Raw genomic sequence first — 19,173 nt, 5'->3', positions numbered from 1 at the left:
AAGAATTAGCTTCCACCTTTTTATCAAAACAAAGACAATAATCTTAAACTTTTATTATTTTCCATACTATAGGTTTTTTCGAATAAGTAAAATAAATCAGTCGATTCTTTCTTTTAATTAACCACCTATAACTAGTAAGAAAAAAAAGAGTCAACTATCCCATGTTAGAGTAATAGATAAATGTAAATCTTCCAAATCTTGTTATGGAAATCTCTAGTGTATATCCTCTAGAATCTTCTCTTGTAAGCCTATATATAGAGGCCTCTCTATTCATTAATACATATAATTTTACCAATCTTACATGGTATCAGAGCAATCGATCAAAACACAAAAACCCTAATTTTTTTTTTTCTTCACGCCACCGCCGCTACAGACCTAGCGTCTCTTTTCATCGGTTCTTTCTTCAATCATCAACATGAGTGAAGAAGTTTCATCGTCAGTTGCAACGTATTCGAGAGTACCTATCTTTGACATAGATAGTGAAACCCCAACTCTCATCGCCGTGAACATGTCAAACATCACAAAGTTGACATCAATGAATTATCTCACTTGGCGTCTTCAGATCACAGCTCTCCTAGAAGGTCACGAGCTTCATGGTTTTATTAGTGAAACCGATCAAGCTCCACCCACCCACATCGTTTCAGGTACTGTGACAACACCAAACCCTAAGTTTACTTCTTGGACAAGACAAGATCGTCTTCTTTACAGTGCTATCATTGGCACTCTATCTCTTCAAGTGCAACCAATGGTTTCACGTGCGAAGACTACTCGTGAGATCTGGGCTAAGCTAGCCACGACTTATGGCAATCCATCAAGAGCACACATCAACCAAATCAAACATCAACTCAAGACCATCTCCAAAGGAAATCAATCGGTGGAAGACTACATGAAGAATGTTGTTACTAAGGCTGACAAGTTAGCGCTCCTTGGCTCACCACTCCCGCATGAAGACCTACTTGATCACATCACTACTGGCTTAGATGAGGATTACCGTCCGGTTGTGGAACTTGTCAATGGAAGAGAAACTCCAATATCTATTGAAGAGCTACACGAGAAACTTCTCAACAGAGAGAACACGCTTCGCAACCTTGCGGAGACAACATCAACGGCTGCCCCTGCGTCTGCAAACATGGCACAACACAAATACAACAACAATAACAACTCCTCTAAACAGAATCAGAACCAATACTACAACAACAACAACAACTATGGAAGAGGTAGAGGCTCTGGAAGAGGAACACAAGGACGTGGGTACCAAGGAAGATGCCAGATTTGTGGTATTCATGGTCATAGTGCACGGACTTGTCGTCAGCTTGCCTCACCACAATGGTCTCCGCCGTCGCAGTATCCGCCACCATCATCTCCAACAATGTGGAATCCACCACCACCGATGCCGCCTCCCAACTGGCAGCCGCGAGCTCATTACACCGCTTCCACTAACTATTCACAAGCACCGTGGTTACTAGATAGTGGAGCGACTCATCACATTGCTACAGATTTCAGCAATATGTCCATTGCGGGTCCATACAATGGCGGTGAAGAAGTGATTGTTGGCAACGGAGCTGGCTTGCCAATTACTAATACGGGTTCCACTACTTTCTCTACTCCAACTAAACAGTTATTACTTGATAATGTCTTGTGTGTTCCGACTATCAAGAAGAACTTGATCTCGGTGAATAAACTATGTCGATCTAATGGTGTAATGGTTCAAATGTGTCCTAATGATTTTCAGGTGAAGGATCTCAACACGGGGGCAACAATAATCAAGGGCAGAGCTAATGATGGGTTGTATGAGTGGCCAACGATTCCTTCCGGATCTTCTTTTGTTTCGGCTTTTTCTACTTTTAAAACATCTTCTCCTGCTTGGCATGCTCGATTAGGGCATCCGGCAAATTCTGTTATTCAACTTATTTCATCTCGTTCTAAAATACCTATGTCTTTTTCGACAATTTGCAATGCTTGTTCTATTAATAAAAGTCATAAACTACCATTTTCTCAATCATCAATTCATTCACACTTTCCCCTTGATATTGTTTTCTCGGATGTGTGGACATCTCCGGTTTACTCCATTGATGGCTATAAATACTATGTGATTTTTTGTTGACCATTATACAAGGTATACATGGCTTTATCCATTAAAACAAAAATCTCATGTTGCCACAATTTTTCCGGTTTTCAGGGCATTGGTGGAGAATCGGTTCAAGACAAAGCTTACAACGCTATATTCGGACAATGGAGGTGAATATATTGGCTTAAGGCCCTATCTTGCAAGTCATGGCATTTCACATCTCACATCACCACCTCACACACCCGAACATAATGGCATTGCAGAGAGAAAACATCGTCACATTGTTGAGACGGGATTGTCACTAATGTCACACGCTAAAATACCAATAGAGTATTGGTCTTACTCACTAGCCGCAGCGGTCTTTCTCATCAACAGAATGCCTACACCGATTCTCTCCAATGTCTCTCCATATGAGGTTCTTTTTCAGTCCACACCAAACTATACAAGGCTTCGTGTGTTTGGTTGTCTTTGCTATCCATGGCTTCGTCCTTATTCACAAAACAAGCTCTCACCTCGTTCCACTCCATGTATTTTTCTTGGATATTCTCTTACACAAAGTGCCTACCTATGTTATGATTTTTCCACATCCAAAATATTTGTCTCTCGTCATGTTGAATTCCATGAAAATGAATTTCCTTTATCTTCATTTTTATCTTCCACTAACACTTCCCATGAGTCCTCTTCCTCTGTGTTTCATCCAGTTTCCGTAGCTCGGGTCTATCGTGAGCCACTCATCACCCGCTCGCCCTCCAGTTTGGATCCTTCACCAACAACAACGGAATCAGCACCGTCCGACAATGATTCTTCACCAAATGAGAATGACAATTCTGACTCCCTAGAGACGTCCAATGTCGAGAACAATGCCGTGGTCGAAAATCCTACTCCTGCCATGGTTCCAAGCAATATTCATCCAATGGTTACAAGAGCAAAGAATAATATTCAGAAACCTAACAGAAAGTTTGCAAATAATATAAAGCTTGAGGAAGTTGAACCAACGTCCCATGTTCAAGCCTTGAAAGATGAACGATGGAGACGTGCTATGGGAGAAGAGTTTGATTCTATTGTACGTAACGGTACGTTCACATTGGTAGATCCTCGTGTTGCATCAAATGTGGTAGGCAATCGATGGATTTTTGTGATCAAAAGGAAAGCCGATGGGACAATTGACCGGTTTAAGGCGAGACTTGTTGCAAAAGGTTTTCATCAACGCCCGGGAATAGATTTTCAAGAAACTTTCAGCCCTGTTATCAAACATGTTACGATACGGGTGGTACTTGGACTTGCTGCACGGAAAAATTGGGTATTACGGCAACTTGACGTCAACAATGCCTTCTTACAAGGGAAACTTACAGAAGAGGTGTATATGAGTCAACCACCGGGATTTATTGACAAAGACAAACCACATTATGTATGTCGTTTACACAAAGCGATATATGGTTTGAAGCAGGCTCCTAGAGCATGGTACAATGAGCTGCGGGATTTTCTTCTTAGCAATGGATTTGTTAATTCCTTAGCGGATGCGTCGGTGTTTGTTTTTCATATGGGAGACGTCATCATTTACATGTTAGTGTATGTTGATGATATTGTTCTTACCGGAAACAGTGCTTTGGCTATTGATCGTTTCATTCAAGTTCTCTCCAAGCGGTTCTCGTTAAAAGACATGGGTGCTCTCTCTTACTTCCTTGGTCTTGAGGTTACTCGTAGCTCTGCGGGCATTAGGCTGAACCAACGTAAGTACACCACAGATATACTCACCAAGTATCACATGATTGGAGCTAAACCGGTTCCTACACCAATGGCTTCTTCCACAACTCTCACTGTGTCTGATGGTGTTAAATTATCTGATCCGACGGAGTATCGTGCTGCGGTAGGAAGTCTTCAATATCTTGCTCTCACACGTCCTGACATTGGCTTTGCGGTCAATCGTTTATCTCAGTTTATGCATTCTCCGACTACTGTTCATTGGGATGCTGTTAAGAGAGTGCTGCGCTATCTTGCCGGGACTGTTGAACATGGTTTGTGGTTTTCGGCGAATGCTTCCTTAGAACTATCTGCCTATTCTGATGCGGATTGGGGCGGAGACAAAGATGACTACTCCTCTACGGGGGCATATATCGTTTATCTTGGTTCACATCCAATTTCTTGGTCGTCTAAGAAGCAAAAAGGAGTCTCTCGTTCGTCTACTGAGGCAGAGTATAGAGCGGTTACAGAGGCAGCTTCTGAAGTGAAATGGGTTCTATCTCTTTTATCTGATCTTCGTATCCGGACTCCAACAGCTCCCAAGGTTTATTGTGACAATATTGGAGCCACATACTTATGTGCTAATCCTGTGTTTCACTCTCGTATGAAACACCTTGCTTTGGATTATCATTTTGTACGTGAACTTATTCAAGCTGGCGTTCTTCGTGTTCTCCATGTCAATTCTATTGATCAACTCGCCGACGGTCTTACTAAACCGCTACCACGGGCTCGCTTCCAAGATCTTCGGTTCAAGATTGGAGTAACCAATGGTTCTCCATCTTGAGGGGGCATGTTAGAGTAATAGATAAATGTAAATCTTCCAAATCTTGTTATGGAAATCTCTAGTGTATATCCTCTAGAATCTTCTCTTGTAAGCCTATATATAGAGGCCTCTCTATTCATTAATACATATAATTTTACCAATCTTACATCCCAAAACTTTTCTTCTTTATATTAACCCCAACACCTCCCTATAAATACCAACATCACATTTGAACACCCATACCATACTCTCATACTTACTACGTTTTCCAAATTTCGTCGTTTGCTAAAACTCGAAAGATCAGACAATGGCATCAAACGCTTGCAAACTCCTTTGCCTTGTTCTCTTCCTCGCATTCGTTAACCAAGGTATACTTATATATACACTCCTTTGCCTTGTTGAAATCATTGGAGCAATATATTCACGCTAAGGTGGAACAGTGGAGGTTTTGCTTTAAATATAGGGGTATGTTCTACACCTTTGGTTGAGGTACGGCGAGTTTATTATGGTTTGTACATAGCTTGGGAGCGTAGAATTACAAGGTTGAAGCTTGAGGTGGATTCGGAGATGGTTGTTGGTTTTCTCACGACGGGGATCAATGATGCTCATCCTTTGTCTTTCCTAGTACGGTTGTATTATGGCTTCTTATCGAGGGACTGGATAGTTTGTATTGTTCATGGGTATAGGGAGGATAATCGTCTTGCTGACGGATTAGCGAACTATGTGTTTGCTTTACCGCTTGGTTTTCATTTATTTGAGTCTAAACCGGACGTTGTTAGTTAGATATTTGTAGAGGACACGAACGGGTATGCGCGCCCACGACGTATTCTAATGAAATCTTTGTAATTTTATTTTTCAAAAAATTTTAGGAGATTTTGTTTTTCTTTCCCGACCAGAAAAAAGAAAGTCAGTCAAAGTTGGTATTTTAGTTAAAAACATGTAAGATCAAGAGTTTTTTTTTTTTTTTTGGTCGACAGTTTTGCTAAAGTTGATGTTGTAAATGATATTTTGTACCGTTATTTTTTGGTTTTTAAACCGAATACGTGAATTACTCGAAAATCAAATCGAACCGATAAAAAACCGAAATAGAAAACGGGAGAAAACAAAACACTGCACATAAAGCCACAAACCAATAAAAGCCCACCAGCCCAAACCAGATTTCTAGGGTTATTTATATAACAAACTTATTATTGTTGCTCTCAATAACCCTTCCCGGGAAAAAAAGCCGTCGCCATTTTCATCTGCTTCTCCATGGAGAGTTCTAGCAAGGAATCGGCCGCCAAAGTTCTTTTATTGGGTATGTTTTGGATGGCTCTGAGCTCTCATCTAATGTTTTATACTGTTCAATTACTTGGCTGTTGATTTTAACTCTAAGCTTTTGCTGCTCTTCTTTTAGGTAAGCGAAAGCCGGAAGATGATCCGGAGACCAAACCGATTCTCAGGAAGCATAAGGAAACATCGGAGGAGAAGGTAACCTAAGATGGTCGGATTCCTCTTGTTCTTTTACAACAATTTTGCTTTACACTCGTGTTCTATTGGCTAGGAGACAACGGAAGGATTTGCCTGTAGTCTTCAGCAGAATTCTGAGCAGGATAATCTAACCTCAGCGAAGGTATAATTTTTTTATAAAATATTGCATGGTTTGTTAGATATTTTGCATATATTGTTCAATTAAGCATCTCCAAAATGTGTTGTTATTATTTTCAAAATATGTCAGGCTCAGACATTTAATAACACACCTTTCGCCACAAAGTCGAAAGTTTTTTTTTTTTTTTTGGTTATTGTTGTTATGCAATTTTAAGTCCTTTTCTCTTTAGAGTCGTGCTAACACACTTGCCTGTTATATTCAGGCTGCTTCCGTAACGCTCTTTGTCTCCGGTCTCTCTAGGCAAACAAAAATATCAGATATGTAAGCATAACAATAAACTTCCACTTTCCTTCTCAGAGCAAGCTTTTCATTACTGATATTTTATACTTCACTTTTACAGCATCGATTTCTTCAGTGATGTTGGAGAAGTTGTTCATGTTCGAATTTGTATAACCCACGAGGGTAGGCGGTTGCGCTCTGGCTTTGTTGAGTTTACTTCTGCTAGTGAGGCAAACAAGGTGAGACTAGTTTTGTAGTAATGATGAAAATAGTATCTCATTTGAAAATATACAAGTAGTTATTTGATAGTGTACTATTGCTGATTAAATCTTTTATACTCTAGGCAATGGAAAAGAAGAACGGTGAATATTTGCACGATCAAGAGATTTCTCTTAGAGTGGCTCAGACAACTCCATACCGTCCACCCAAGTAAATTGGTTTTCCATGTTATGGGGTTTTGTTTCTGTAATGCCACTTTAAAAGACTAACGCTTTTATTTTTGTTTATTAGGTTTTGCATGGATCACAAGGTTTCGTAAGGGATTCAACTATTTTGCATCTCTGAGTTTTGTTATCAAGACCACACTGTGTGAGCTTTTTGGTGTACATGGAGTGATCACTAAGGTTTTTGATATTCCAGGAACCATGACTCCTTTCAACTAGAAAGCCTTCCGATAGAAGAAGATGAGACACCTCTTGATTTTGTTGAGGTGCCTGTTCTAATTATCCTTTTCTGTTACATTTTGTTTGTTATGCAATTTAAGTCCTTTTCTCCGTGTAGAGTCCTGCTAACACACTTGGGTGTTAATTTCAGGAAGTAGTCATTGTTTCCAATCTCTCTCCCCAAACTAAAATAGCACATATGTAAGCAGCACCTTAACTTTCCATTTTTCCTTCTCGGAGCAAGTTTTCCTTGACTGATATTTTATCCTCCGCTTTTGCAGCAAAGGTTTCTTCAATGATGTTGCAGAAGTCGTTAGCGTTCGACTTGTTGTTAACCACGAGGGTAAGCATGTGGGCTATGGCTTTGTTGAGTTTGCTTCTGCTTACGGAGCAAACAAGGTGAGAGTAGTTTTGTAGTAATGATGAAAAATGTAGTCGAGTAATCTAAAAAGTAGTGTTATACTTTTGACGAGAAATATACAAGCAGTTATTTGAAAGTACAATACCTGATTAAATCTTTTATACTGTAGGCTCTGGAAGAGAAGAATGGTGACTATCTGCACGATCATCAGATTTTGTTGATGAGAGGACATGAATCTCCTGGTTTTGTTGAGGTACCTGTTCCTATTGTCTTCAAAATATGTCAGGCTGTTGCCAAAAATTCGAAAGATGTCTTATTCTGGGGATGAATCCTGTTTTGTTTTTCTGCAACTTAAGTACTTTTCTCCTTAGAGTCGTGCTAACTCACTTGGCTCTTAAAATCCAGGAAGCTGCCATAACAAAAACGCTCTTTGTTGCCAATCTCTGTGACACCATTAAGATATCAGATATGTCAGTAGCATCTTAAATTTCCACTTTGCTTCTCAGAGCAAGTTTTCATGACTAATAATTTGATCCTCCGTATTTACAGCATCAATTTCTTCAAAGATGTTGGAGAAGTTGTTCATGTTCGACTTGTTGTAAACAGCCAGGGCAAGCATGCGGGCTGGGGCTTTGTTGAGTTTGCTTCTGCTAACGAAGCAGAGAAGGTGAGAGTGTCATTTTGAAGTTTGAAGTAATGATGAAAAAAAGCATTTTAGTTTTCTAGTAATGAAAAAAGCATTTTTGTAGTCAGTTGAAACGTGGTGTTTGCTTATGATGAGAAATATACAAGTAGTTATTGGAAAGTATGATTGCTGATTAAATCTTTTATACTGTAGGCGCTGGTAAAGAACGGGGAATATTTGCACAATTACAAGATTTCTCTTGACGTGGCTAAGACAGCTCCATACCGTCCTCCCAAGTAAATTGATTTTCCATGTTATGGAGATATGTTTCTGTAACACTGGTTGTAACTTATTGCTAGAGCTTTGATGCCACTGCAGAAGACTAATGCTTTTATTTCTGTTAATTAGGTTTTGCCTAGATCACAAGGTTTGGTAAGGGATTTAACTATTTGCATCAAGAGCACACTGGGTGAACTTTTTGGTATACGTGGAGTGATCACTAAGGTTTCTGATATTCCAGGTACGAAGACTACCTTCGAAGAGAAAGCCTTCTGATTAAAGAAGATGAGGCAGTGGAAGGACTTGATGAAACTCCTGATTTTCTTGAGGTACCTGTTTTGACTATCTTCAAAATATGTTAGGCTCAGCAGAAGCGCTTAGCGTTTAATAACGCCACAAATTCGAAAGATGACTTATTCTGAGGATGAGTCTTTAGATGAGGCTACTTTTTAGTTGTTATGCAATTCAAGTCCTTTTCTCCTTAGAGTCGTGCTAACACACTTGGGTGTCAAAATTCAGGAAGCTGCTGCAAGAAAAAAGACACTCTTTGTCGCCAATCTCCCTTACAGCTGTCGTCGAATTGTACCAACTATGTAAGCAGCACCTTTAACTGCCTCTTCTGTTTTGTTCTTGGAGCAACTTTTTTTTAATGAACTCATATTCTACCCTGCATTTTTACAGCATCAATTTCTTCAAAGATGTTGGAGAAATTGTTCATGTTCGAATTATTGTAGACCACATGGGTGTGCCTGTGGGCTGTGGCTTTGTGGAGTTTAATTCTTCGAACGAAGCAGAGAAGGTGAGTGTAGTTTCTAGTAATGTTGAAAACTATTTAAGTAGCCATTTGAATTTGTTCAAAAAGAACTTGTGATGAGAAATATATATTTGAGAGTACGATTTCTCATTAAACCTTTTATGCTGTAGGCGCTGCAAAAGAAGAATGGTCAGTATAGTAAGATTTCTGTTGACGTGGCTGAGATAGCTTTATACCCTGTTGGACCAAAGTAAAGTGATTTTCCATATGGAGATTTGTTTCACTAGCTTATTGGCTATAGTTTTGATGTCATGATAGAAGATTAACACGCTATTATTTTTGGTAATTAGGTACAACGTTGCAAAGAAGCTTTGGTAAGGGATTTTAACTATTTGCCTTTGGTGTATTTGTTATCAAGAGCACACTGCGTGTAAATTTTCTGTATACGTGGAGAGATGACAAGGGTTTTTGATACATTCCAGGTACGAAGATAACCTTCGACGAGGAAGGCTTCTGATAAAAGAGAAGACCGAACCGGATCTGAAGAAACCTTCACTGATGAGTTTATGCTGCGGTCAGAAGGTTACCTTCTCTGACGACGACTGATAGAAGAAGATTTTAAACTCCTTGGTGTGACAGAATGCAACTCTTATATATTAGTTCGACTTATATTATGTCCTGGTTAAGTTTATGTCCGAACGTGGTTATATTATGTCCTGGTTAAGTTTATGTCCGAACGTGGTTAAGCTTTTGTCTGAACGTAACCTTAAGCTACTTTTGAATGTTTTGGTGTTAAATCACTATCTACCTTCATTATTACATAAGAGCGAGCCGTATATCAAAACCATAATTTCAGAGTGGAGAAGACGACAAAACGAAAAGCCCAACAACAGGCCCAGTAGAAGAAATAGAAATGAGACGGAGAAAAAAGAGTCCCACATCGGAAGCAAAAGTTCTTGTGTGCGACTATAAATATAAACGAACTTGATAGGCTATCAAAACCTGCTGAAGATGAAAACCCAACACGACACCCGTGTTGTACTAGTGGCAAGCCGCTCACATGTGATGAGTAGAAACTAAGTCTGACGGGCAGAAATTTTTTTTTTTTTCCATGAATAAATTATTATTTATCAAACCTATATAGGGGACATTTTGACTCTTTGGCAAATAAACAAAACTCAAACAAGGGGTCGCTTTTCTTTTTTTTTTGTAATTATATGACTATCCTCTTAGGTATAACCAACTACTGTATAAAAGTTTTAAGTCATGTTATATACATGACAAGTGTCAAGACCAGCTCGTGTGACGAACAGGACATGTCGAATCCCGCTTTCTTCTTTTGCTCAAGAGGTGACATAACCCAGACTAACAAAAGTGGTATCTATCGACTCATCCTTCGCTTGAGCTTTCTAACCCATTGTTGCTTGGGTCCACAGAAGAAAATCTCGCTAGATCTGCTTTGTACCTCAAACTCTCTGCTCTTTCTCGCTTGAGCTTCGCCAAAGCGCCTTGCAGCACCAGCTCCATCTCTCAATTTGTACTCATCAATATCTGTACTGTTCTGTAATTCTTCCAGATCATGAAGCTGAGATCCGTTGGAGTAACAGACAAGACTGGAACTGGGGCATTCAGAATAGCCTGCATCCCATCGTCCACTCGTGTTCCTCTTCCCATTGATTCTTTGCAACTTGTTTTGGTGATTCCTATGCATGATATCCATTTCCACCGCTCGAGAAGTATCCCATGCCTATGTCACGGGGGGAATATGTTCCCGGTTGCATAGGAAATTCATTCAAGTGGTCATAGCTTTGATTTGAATATAACAACCTCTCATCTCCAGAGGCAAAACCAACAGGTCTTCTTCCTGCTAGAGAAATGGAAAAGTTGGATTAAACAGGGACTTCATATAGAAAAATCAGAGTCAATAGAGGATTTATAGAAAACCAAGCATGTATTTATTAATGAGTTACCTGATGAATTATAGAGCATAAACCGAGATTTTCTTCTGTGACCTGTGTTTTGTTCCCCTGTGTTTGACTTCCAAACCTCGAGGCTTAAAACAGGAAGCAAACATCGCTGGCTTCTCAATACGTGACTGTTTCTTCTGTGAGCTCTCGCTGATATTTTTCCCACAGAGGGTAGAAAACAAGTGAGGCACAATTAAAAAATATTGCAGCAGAGTTAACTACATTATTGTTGAGCCAGTAACTAAGATTTATCGAAAAGGACTACAATCGACAGACTATAGAAGATGCTACAGTTTTGGACTTCCAGACATCTTCGTGCAAAACAAACTGGAAAGCAAAAAGATGCACATTTTCCCCTAGTAGACAGACTTTCCATTTTGCATAAAACACCCACCGAGTCATAAAATATCCTGAAAAGAACACTACGTAATACCTAAAAGACGTAGCCTTATTTTCCACAATTCTGCATTTCACCCCAAGTACAAAAAGATCTATATTGAGCCTAGCCATGCAGATTTTTAAATCTCAAGACAAACATGAAAGAAAAATGAAAATCAAATAACTAAATAAAAGATGGGAAGATATCAGGGATTATACCTGAAGATGCCTGATCAGCGGCATTCCCTTCCTCTGCCTCTTTTTTGTTTTTAAACATTTATTATTTTAATTAATCAATTGTAAGTGCTCTATTCTTTTGTCATGTAGCCATTTTTTAAAAAATATATTTTCATTATTTTTTATTTATTTCTCTCATATAATTTGTAAAAATCACGATTTTCCTATATTTTATCTTTTTCTATCACTTAAAGCAGACATTTAACATCAAATTATTTTATGACCAAATTTATTATATATGGTCAAGCTTTGTATTTTTCATTTGGTCAACATAATGTGAATAATACTGAAGTAAACATCTTTATTAATCCTTAAGCTAATGTTTGGGACAGCATTTGAGTAAATATCATCAGTTTCATGTGATCTACCTAACATGAACCAAAACCGAATTAAACCGAAACAATTCGCCTAGAAAATTTAAGGGCAAACGATTACGCCGTCGATAACCTTGAGGTCGAAGCTCGTGTCCCAAACGTATTTGAAAACGAAGTCCACGTGAGGAAAGATGAATTTACCGGCGTTGAGGAGACACAAGTCACCGGATTTCGACAACAACGAGGTAGCGACGGGTGTAACCGATTGGAAACCGACACATGACAACTTTGTGTATTGGAATTTGCATTTGCAAGGGTTTGTTACTCTCACTTCCCACTCTGGTTTGTTCTGAATCAATTTTCCGGTCTTCGACTGTTTCACAGATAGGTCATTTAGATGACAATCTCCATACCCTTCCAAATTTCCAAGGAAAAACAAAGTTTTATTTTCCGTTACGTAATAACTAATAACAAGAAAAGAAAATATTAATTAAATTACATAATGTTGATATGTTCTAAATATAACGTTAAGCTTTAATCCAATGGAGATGGAGACTACAAGGTTATAGTGATCACTGATCATATAGATGATTTGGGAATACGAAATTTGTTAATAAGACAAAGAATATATACGCAAATTGAAAACTATGATATAATTGTTTTATATAAATGTATATAAAGTATACCTTGGTTAATGAATGCGAAGAAGAGAACAAGGCAAATGAGTTTGCAAGCGTTTGATGCCATTGTCTGACTTTCGAGTTTTATCAAAGACGAAATTTGGAAACGTAGTCACTATGAGAGTATGGGTGCTCGAATGTGATGTTGGGTATTTATCGGGAGGCGTTTTGGGTTAATTTATATAATAGAAAAGTTTTGGGATAGTTTGACATTTGTTTTTCTTACCAGTTATAGGAAGTTAATTAAAAGAAAGAATCTACTGATTTATTTCACTTTTCGAAAAACCTTTAGTATGGAAAATAATAAAAAGTTTAAGATTATTGTCTTTGTTTTGATAAAAAAGGTGGAAGCTAATTCTTTGACCACAATGTCAAAACTATTTTTTGGTAGCTAGGACTAGGATCAATCTGAAAAGGAGAAAAAATGAATTTACTGGAGACAGATAAGATGTGCTTTAAGAGTTAAGACGGTCAAACTTGTAAAATATCTCAAAAATTCTCAATTAGTATTTTTCACAATGTTATTGTTTTCTTTCTAGTTTCCTTACCCTCCTTTTTTTTGATGAATTAGTTTCCTTACCTTCTTTCGGTAACACTAATTCAAGAACTTGTTAAATACTTCAAAAATCAAAAACCTATTTTTTTGTCAGCGATATCAAAGCTAATTAAGCATAATGTCTTTTATTTTTCTTCATACATATATAGTATTGGTCCGAAGTGTCGATTTACTTTGTCCCATTAACTAACACATTTTTTAAAACCATCACCAAAAATGCAAACTTAAGGTTCGAACATGAAACCTTGCCAGAGATTGAGCTAGAATGGTCGGACAAATGATGGTGAAGTGATACCAAAGGAAAAATTATACTTATTCACAACTATACCATTTCCCCATTTTCTTACTCCAAAGCTCAAGGGATACGCATGCCCTAATCATAAACTGTAATGAATGGCCTAATCATACTCCCATTCTAACAAAACTAATCGTAAATTCAGTATCCGGTCCAAGAATTTGCCTCAAAAGAGTATCGGAGCACCATGAATGCAATGAGAAACCGTCGTCTTTGCTCTGGGACAAGAGGATCAGCTATGCATTGATCATGCCATGGAACACACTTTTTCTGCGAAATGAACATATTTACATTGGTTATAAATTTAACAAGAAGCTGCTAAGACAATGATTCATGTTCTAATATTAATATCGCAAAACCTAAATATTCTTCAGTTAACCATGTTAACAGTTACTGTGAGAGAGTAGTATTCACACCTTGTCTTGTGCTGCTGCAGCAAAGGCGATTGTCGTCTATATATGTTGTCTGGACGCCAATCATCCATGATCCAATGGTGGTATCATCATACGCATATGTCTTCAACAATCCACTGCATTTATATATAATACACCGTGGCAGAAAATATACAATGATTATGAACCAAGCTTTGTTTGACATATATACTCTTCATCTGACTCAATCTTCTGCCAAATTGGGAAACCTAACCTGTTTATATTGACATACTGAGCCAGATTCTTGGAGAGTATTACCAGCGAACCAGTTGCATGACGGAAATACCTAAATAAATCGAACAAAGAAACTGAGTACACACAACGAAGGTCACAAAGGCTTGACATAAACTAGAAGACTTATGAGGTATAAGACACTTACGATTTGTCGTCCCCAAATTTCCACCACTCAGGCTCATACCATTGACTTCCCCTGAATACCAAGAAACAATCCATAGAATATGAGAATGAGAATGTTAATTATGAAACGTTTGGGCAATTGTCACAGCTAGGAAGTCTCAATTATGTGAACTGAAGATAGTTGAGAATATACGAACTCTTCAGTAATCACATCTCCAGATTTCATGCACCCAATGTAAGCACCATCTTGACCACGGCGGCTTTCAAGAAGCCCAATCATCCCTTCTGTTAGACAGAAAACAATTGTCACTCAAAGACATAGTTGATACCCTGATTGGACCAAACATAGCTTTGCAAGACAAAGACATGAAAGAGGAAGTATTACCAAGATCTAGGTCAACGTTGTCATCAACTTTGACATAAAACTCTGCATCCCAATTCTGAACAGCAGCACTGTAGAAGAACTTCACTTTCTTTGGTAACTCTTCTTGGGCTTCCTCATGATTCTCCTAATAATCCATCATATTTTGAGAGAAACATGCAGATTGGAAGCGACATTCGTGAGAATAAATTCAAATAAGTAGGCCAAAATGAAGCAAAAGAGTTATCCTTACTTACAAGAATCAAAAAGTCTTTAGTTGCACGATTTTCTTCGTCAATTTTCCTATCTAGGCTATCACCTCGGTTAGCACTGGAAACTTATAAAGCATTAACATTAGACCATGAAAAACTTTAAACTTCTAAAGAAATGAAGACTAAAGTGAGTAGGAAAACCTCCGACCAATCACAAAGCGTATGACAACTCCTCTTTCCTCAAGTTTTTTCAGAGCATCATCTAAAGAGAAGAAAATTCCATAAAAGAAAACTTATTTGTTGAACAAATTTTTTAATAAAACATTGTTGGATGACCAAACAAAGCAGGGTGATAATTCTACCTCGTGGCATCCAAGAGCCTCTAAATTTATTGCGCTTCAAATGACTTCCAAAGCCTGTGTAAACTCCAATAACAGCAAGCATTTTCTTCCCTGAGGAAGAGACACTTTTCTGGTTTTTAAGATAGCCTTGACTCTTTGCCTGTGCCAACTCCATTTCAGTTTCAACAATTCTCCTCTCAAGATCTCTATAAAACAGTTACATTGTGTATTAGTACATGCAGAACAGAAAAACATGTTATGGGAAAAAAAGTCCAGCTTACTTGCATCCAAGGACTACCAGCTTGTCCTCCACCGTAAGAACCTTAGGCCTCTATATACTCCACAAGAACATGATGAAAAGACAAAACATTTGATTAGTGAAAATGACCCGTTTGAATGAATACTGGTTTCTTATATTCAAGAGAGGCACAAGAAAGACCAACCTGATCATAATTCTTCTTAAGCACAGTATTGAGTGCTGCTCTGTACTGTGCATCTTGCCACAACCTAAACGTAAGAACAACACCATATTAGAGATCAGAATCAATTGATACCGATCCAGTGATCGAGTTTGAGTTTGTGATTGGTAGATTACTGTAATGGAACTCAGACCCAAAATACACATTGCAATACAGTTATATCTGACATTATAGAAATCTAGACTGGCAACAAAACTGTGGAAAAACGGAAGAATCTAGCGTCTGCGAGATCTATCAACAACTATGAAAAAAATGTTCCATAACCATCACGATCTTCAAAACTCTAAATAATTCAAACAAATCTAGAATCAATGAGATTTGAATACTCACAGGAATTATAATCAGTCGGAAAAGGGGACGTACCGGCCAGCGACGTAGAGCCAAGCTAGACAGGAGAAGAAGGCCAAGATAAGAGAGGGCTTGGAGGTGTTCTGAGACTTGGAAGACCTACCTCGCCGGTCTGATTTCGCTGAGACCGTCGTTGGTAAGCTCTCCATCTCAATCCGCGGCGAGAGGGAGAGCGATCGGGGGAGGCAGAGAGACGAATTCTCAGATTCAAAATCGAGAAAGTGAACAAGGAAAAGCAAATCTAACAAGTAACAGATGATATAGATATGTTTCCTTGTTCGGGAAGCGTTTCTTTCTGGTCGTCGGTTATCCCGACATGATTCCGATTTCAGGTGACAAGAACACTCTGATTCACTCTGCAGTTTTCGGGCTCGAAACTATTCTTTTACTTCAAAAAAATGCTCAGTAATAGACCAATTTTGTTTTCTTGTTTAAAATTTAGGAATTACTAAACAATACATATACACGCTGAACGTTTTATAGATTTTATTTTAGAATTCGTGTATCTTTCTTAAAGGATTTTATGACATTTCCATCCCAAAAAAAATAAAACAGGGCAAAACATTCACCATCAAATAAACTAAAAATAAAAATCCAACTTTAGGTCAGTCTGAGAGGTCTCTGCACAATAACAGTCTCTACACTAACCAACCTTGTAAACCCAATGTTAGATCGCTTGAGGAATTTGCTGATGCTGATTTCTTCCAAGTCTATCCTGGCAATTTTTTAACTGGTACCCCTGTGTCTTGGACTGTTGGTTAACGCTTAGCGGCTAGCGGGTAACAAGCTAGTGAGCGAAGGCACTCCTTGGCTTCTCATCTGCTCTTGTGCGCTCTTCATTTCCTCTGGATCTGTTTATCACACATACCAACAATTCTCAGCAAACCATTAAAATCTATTTTGCTAGGTTTCAATTCAACAATAGCTTGAAGTGATTTTAAGCAATGGTGAAAAGAGATTATCCATATAAAGTAAATCAATGTTAAATTCCTCGGCAGACTGTGAACTGCTTAGGTTGATTACTGTCGCATTGATAGCTACTAGATAGAGCGAGACCCACAAATCGGTTTAATGATGAACATTACCAATACATGGGTACAAGTGAAGAGTTTAAAGAATTGTACCTATGTTTTCCATCAACTTAGGCATTAAGAACACAACAACGACCATGAATCCCACCATAAGACCCATTGGACTTTTCACAATTGACATTACAGAGAAAGGTTCTCGCATCTGCAAATAGTACATGATTGATCAGAAAACAGGAGGAAGACGCACGCATATAGATCAGACTAAACAAATACAAAACAAGAAGATACAGTGTGAACTATTCACCTCATAGTATTGCTCTGCCCGCAGTGGCTCCAAGACCAGCTCAGTAAGACTCCTCCTGGTTTCTGTTAGTGTTGCTTGAACCTTTCCACGATGCCGAGCACTAACATCAACTCGCACCTAATTTAAAATATTTGATTCAAGAATGTGAAGCGAGTTCTTAAAATAGATGTAGTTCAGGAAACCATAGAATATTGCAACTAAAAGATCTTACTGGGGAGAAGAAGTAGCCCATTGCATAAACTTCAATCAGATGAGTTCCAGCTGGCACTTTGTGGCTTTGAAATTAGAGAAGTAAAGGAAAACGAAGATTAAACATACTGATACTATTTTTCTCACAAGAAAATACGGTGTCAAGGTTTTTTCAACTACATCTAAAAACATTTACACCAAAAGCTACAGATGTGAGAGATGACATATGAAAGATGAGTAAGAAACCAATTAGTAGATATCGTGAGTAAATAACTAAAGGAACATATTATTTGAAGAAGGAATAGTAGTATACAAGGTAAAGTATCCATCCGGCCTGAGGAAAGTAACATGCTGCCCACCATTGAGTATAACTTTGATACTTGAGAATTTAGCTGCATGACCAATCACGGTGCCTGCCATAATAACTTTCAGATAAGTTGGCAGTAAGGAGTAGTGAGGCTATTACATAATGGATACGAGATGGTGGTTGAAGTATCATGTAATTAGATATAATATGAAGCACTCAAGAGACAATAATGACAGAAAAAACATTGTCCAAAAAACACTACTCAAACAATCAAATCACATTGCCCATAATTCTTAAGCACTCAAAAACAATGATGACAGAAACCATACATTTTTCTAGAAACATAATTGAAGATATCAGAACGTATATGCTAATATTCTTAAGCAAACACTGCTTTTAGCCAGTCGACTTATAGAGATGGCATACTACATAGAAAGTTCATACATCGAATTACTAATACATACCCTAGATTCTCACTTACTGACACTAGCTAAGCCACGAATATACATCAATATCACAAGACATACTAGTTTCACAGAGCAAACACACCCATAGTGGAAGTTGCATAACAGCTAGGACTAATAACATCTACAAATCTGCTATTGAAAATCGCAGACTCACTAATAGAAATTAGTTTTCGATAATTGTATTTCTCCTTGGAAAAATGCCATGAAACGGAGGTTTCAGATAAACCAACAAAAACATAGCAAACTGAGCTATCGAGAGAAAACTATGAGGCAAAGAAAGAAAAGGTAAAAGGCTGAAACCTACTTGCTGGGATCCTTACTCTACCCGTGATTGTGTAACTCTCCTCAGACTCAGACCTGAAAAATATCAAACAGATAAGAAAAGGAAAGAATGAATTGAACATCTGAATTCAAAGACAGTAAATTCGTATATTGCACAAATATCCTCGGATGTATAAGCTTAAGTAGTAAATTCGTCAAGCAAGTAGATCAAATCAACGTTGCACAAATTATCAAACCCAAAACACGAAAAAGGGCTTAGAGGGTAATGCTAAAAAGATATAGCAGCTACGAAAAACAACGATTGAATGAAAATTAAAGCTCTATAGAAGATTGATTACCCAGATGAGATCGGAAGAGTGGAAGCAAATAAGAAGATGAGAGAAATCTGGCAGACGATCAAAGCGAAAAGGGAAGTGGATCTGAGAATCGGCGCCATGGTCGTCGTCCGGAGATCCTCGAAAGCCAAACGACGAGTTTTTTTATTTTTTTATAATCGTTCGATTTCAGGAGAGGAGGAA

The 19,173-nt window shown here is 38.2% G+C and overlaps 3 protein-coding genes, 1 long non-coding RNA gene and 1 pseudogene across 8 annotated transcripts; 1 reads left to right on the top strand and 4 right to left on the bottom strand.

Moving 5' to 3' along the window:
- The first annotated feature begins 5,759 nt into the window (after positions 1–5,759).
- LOC9303333 lies at positions 5,760–9,938 on the top strand (annotated as a pseudogene). The gene is made up of 21 exons (XR_002330707.1): positions 5,760–5,868; positions 5,968–6,041; positions 6,115–6,183; positions 6,422–6,480; positions 6,560–6,677; positions 6,782–6,867; positions 6,949–6,967; positions 7,078–7,147; positions 7,252–7,301; positions 7,382–7,499; positions 7,631–7,714; positions 7,867–7,931; positions 8,011–8,128; positions 8,300–8,382; positions 8,495–8,518; positions 8,607–8,694; positions 8,885–8,958; positions 9,047–9,164; positions 9,290–9,369; positions 9,470–9,493; positions 9,602–9,938. The product of XR_002330707.1 is annotated as an uncharacterized LOC9303333 (transcript).
- A 356-nt stretch (positions 9,939–10,294) lies between these two features.
- LOC9303332 lies at positions 10,295–11,729 on the bottom strand. Of its 2 annotated transcripts, none has more exons than XR_002330709.1 (3): positions 11,684–11,729; positions 11,090–11,236; positions 10,295–10,986 (listed from the first exon to the last, which is right to left on the bottom strand). It is a non-coding gene; the product is annotated as an uncharacterized LOC9303332 (long non-coding RNA). The 2 variants fall into 2 exon arrangements; XR_002330708.1 differs by having other exon boundaries at positions 10,295–10,983.
- Positions 11,730–11,982: 253 nt separating this feature from the next.
- On the bottom strand, positions 11,983–12,971 carry LOC9303331. The gene is made up of 2 exons (XM_021019561.1): positions 12,702–12,971; positions 11,983–12,429 (listed from the first exon to the last, which is right to left on the bottom strand). Exons 1-2 carry the CDS (start codon positions 12,760–12,762, stop codon positions 12,119–12,121), a joined length of 372 nt encoding a protein of 123 aa, XP_020875220.1. The 5' UTR covers positions 12,763–12,971; the 3' UTR covers positions 11,983–12,118.
- A 389-nt stretch (positions 12,972–13,360) lies between these two features.
- Positions 13,361–16,439, bottom strand: LOC9303330 (hydroxyproline O-galactosyltransferase HPGT2). Of its 2 annotated transcripts, none has more exons than XM_021018708.1 (12): positions 16,091–16,439; positions 15,692–15,755; positions 15,530–15,579; positions 15,270–15,454; positions 15,109–15,169; positions 14,953–15,025; positions 14,720–14,843; positions 14,532–14,619; positions 14,357–14,407; positions 14,192–14,263; positions 13,963–14,075; positions 13,361–13,816 (listed from the first exon to the last, which is right to left on the bottom strand). In XM_021018708.1, exons 1-12 carry the CDS (start codon positions 16,222–16,224, stop codon positions 13,794–13,796), a joined length of 1,038 nt encoding a protein of 345 aa, XP_020874367.1. In that variant the 5' UTR covers positions 16,225–16,439; the 3' UTR covers positions 13,361–13,793. The 2 variants fall into 2 exon arrangements, with proteins under 2 accessions (XP_020874367.1, XP_020874368.1); XM_021018709.1 differs by having other exon boundaries at positions 14,953–15,032; positions 15,116–15,169.
- Positions 16,440–16,537: 98 nt separating this feature from the next.
- LOC9303329 (ER membrane protein complex subunit 7 homolog) lies at positions 16,538–19,169 on the bottom strand. Of its 2 annotated transcripts, none has more exons than XM_021018710.1 (7): positions 18,994–19,169; positions 18,678–18,730; positions 17,883–18,012; positions 17,622–17,685; positions 17,411–17,527; positions 17,200–17,308; positions 16,538–16,926 (listed from the first exon to the last, which is right to left on the bottom strand). In XM_021018710.1, the coding sequence occupies exons 1-7, from the start codon at positions 19,089–19,091 to the stop codon at positions 16,841–16,843; spliced, it is 657 nt and encodes a 218-aa protein (XP_020874369.1). In that variant the 5' UTR covers positions 19,092–19,169; the 3' UTR covers positions 16,538–16,840. The 2 variants fall into 2 exon arrangements, with proteins under 2 accessions (XP_020874369.1, XP_002867257.1); XM_002867211.2 differs by having other exon boundaries at positions 17,913–18,012; positions 18,994–19,168.
- Positions 19,170–19,173: the final 4 nt, after the last annotated feature.

The sequence above is a fragment of the Arabidopsis lyrata genome (assembly GCF_000004255.2).
Source record: "Arabidopsis lyrata subsp. lyrata unplaced genomic scaffold ARALYscaffold_7, whole genome shotgun sequence".
Taxonomy (NCBI): domain Eukaryota; kingdom Viridiplantae; phylum Streptophyta; class Magnoliopsida; order Brassicales; family Brassicaceae; genus Arabidopsis; species Arabidopsis lyrata.
Note: the sequence above shows the minus strand (reverse complement) of the source record. Positions and strands in the feature narration are given on the sequence as shown.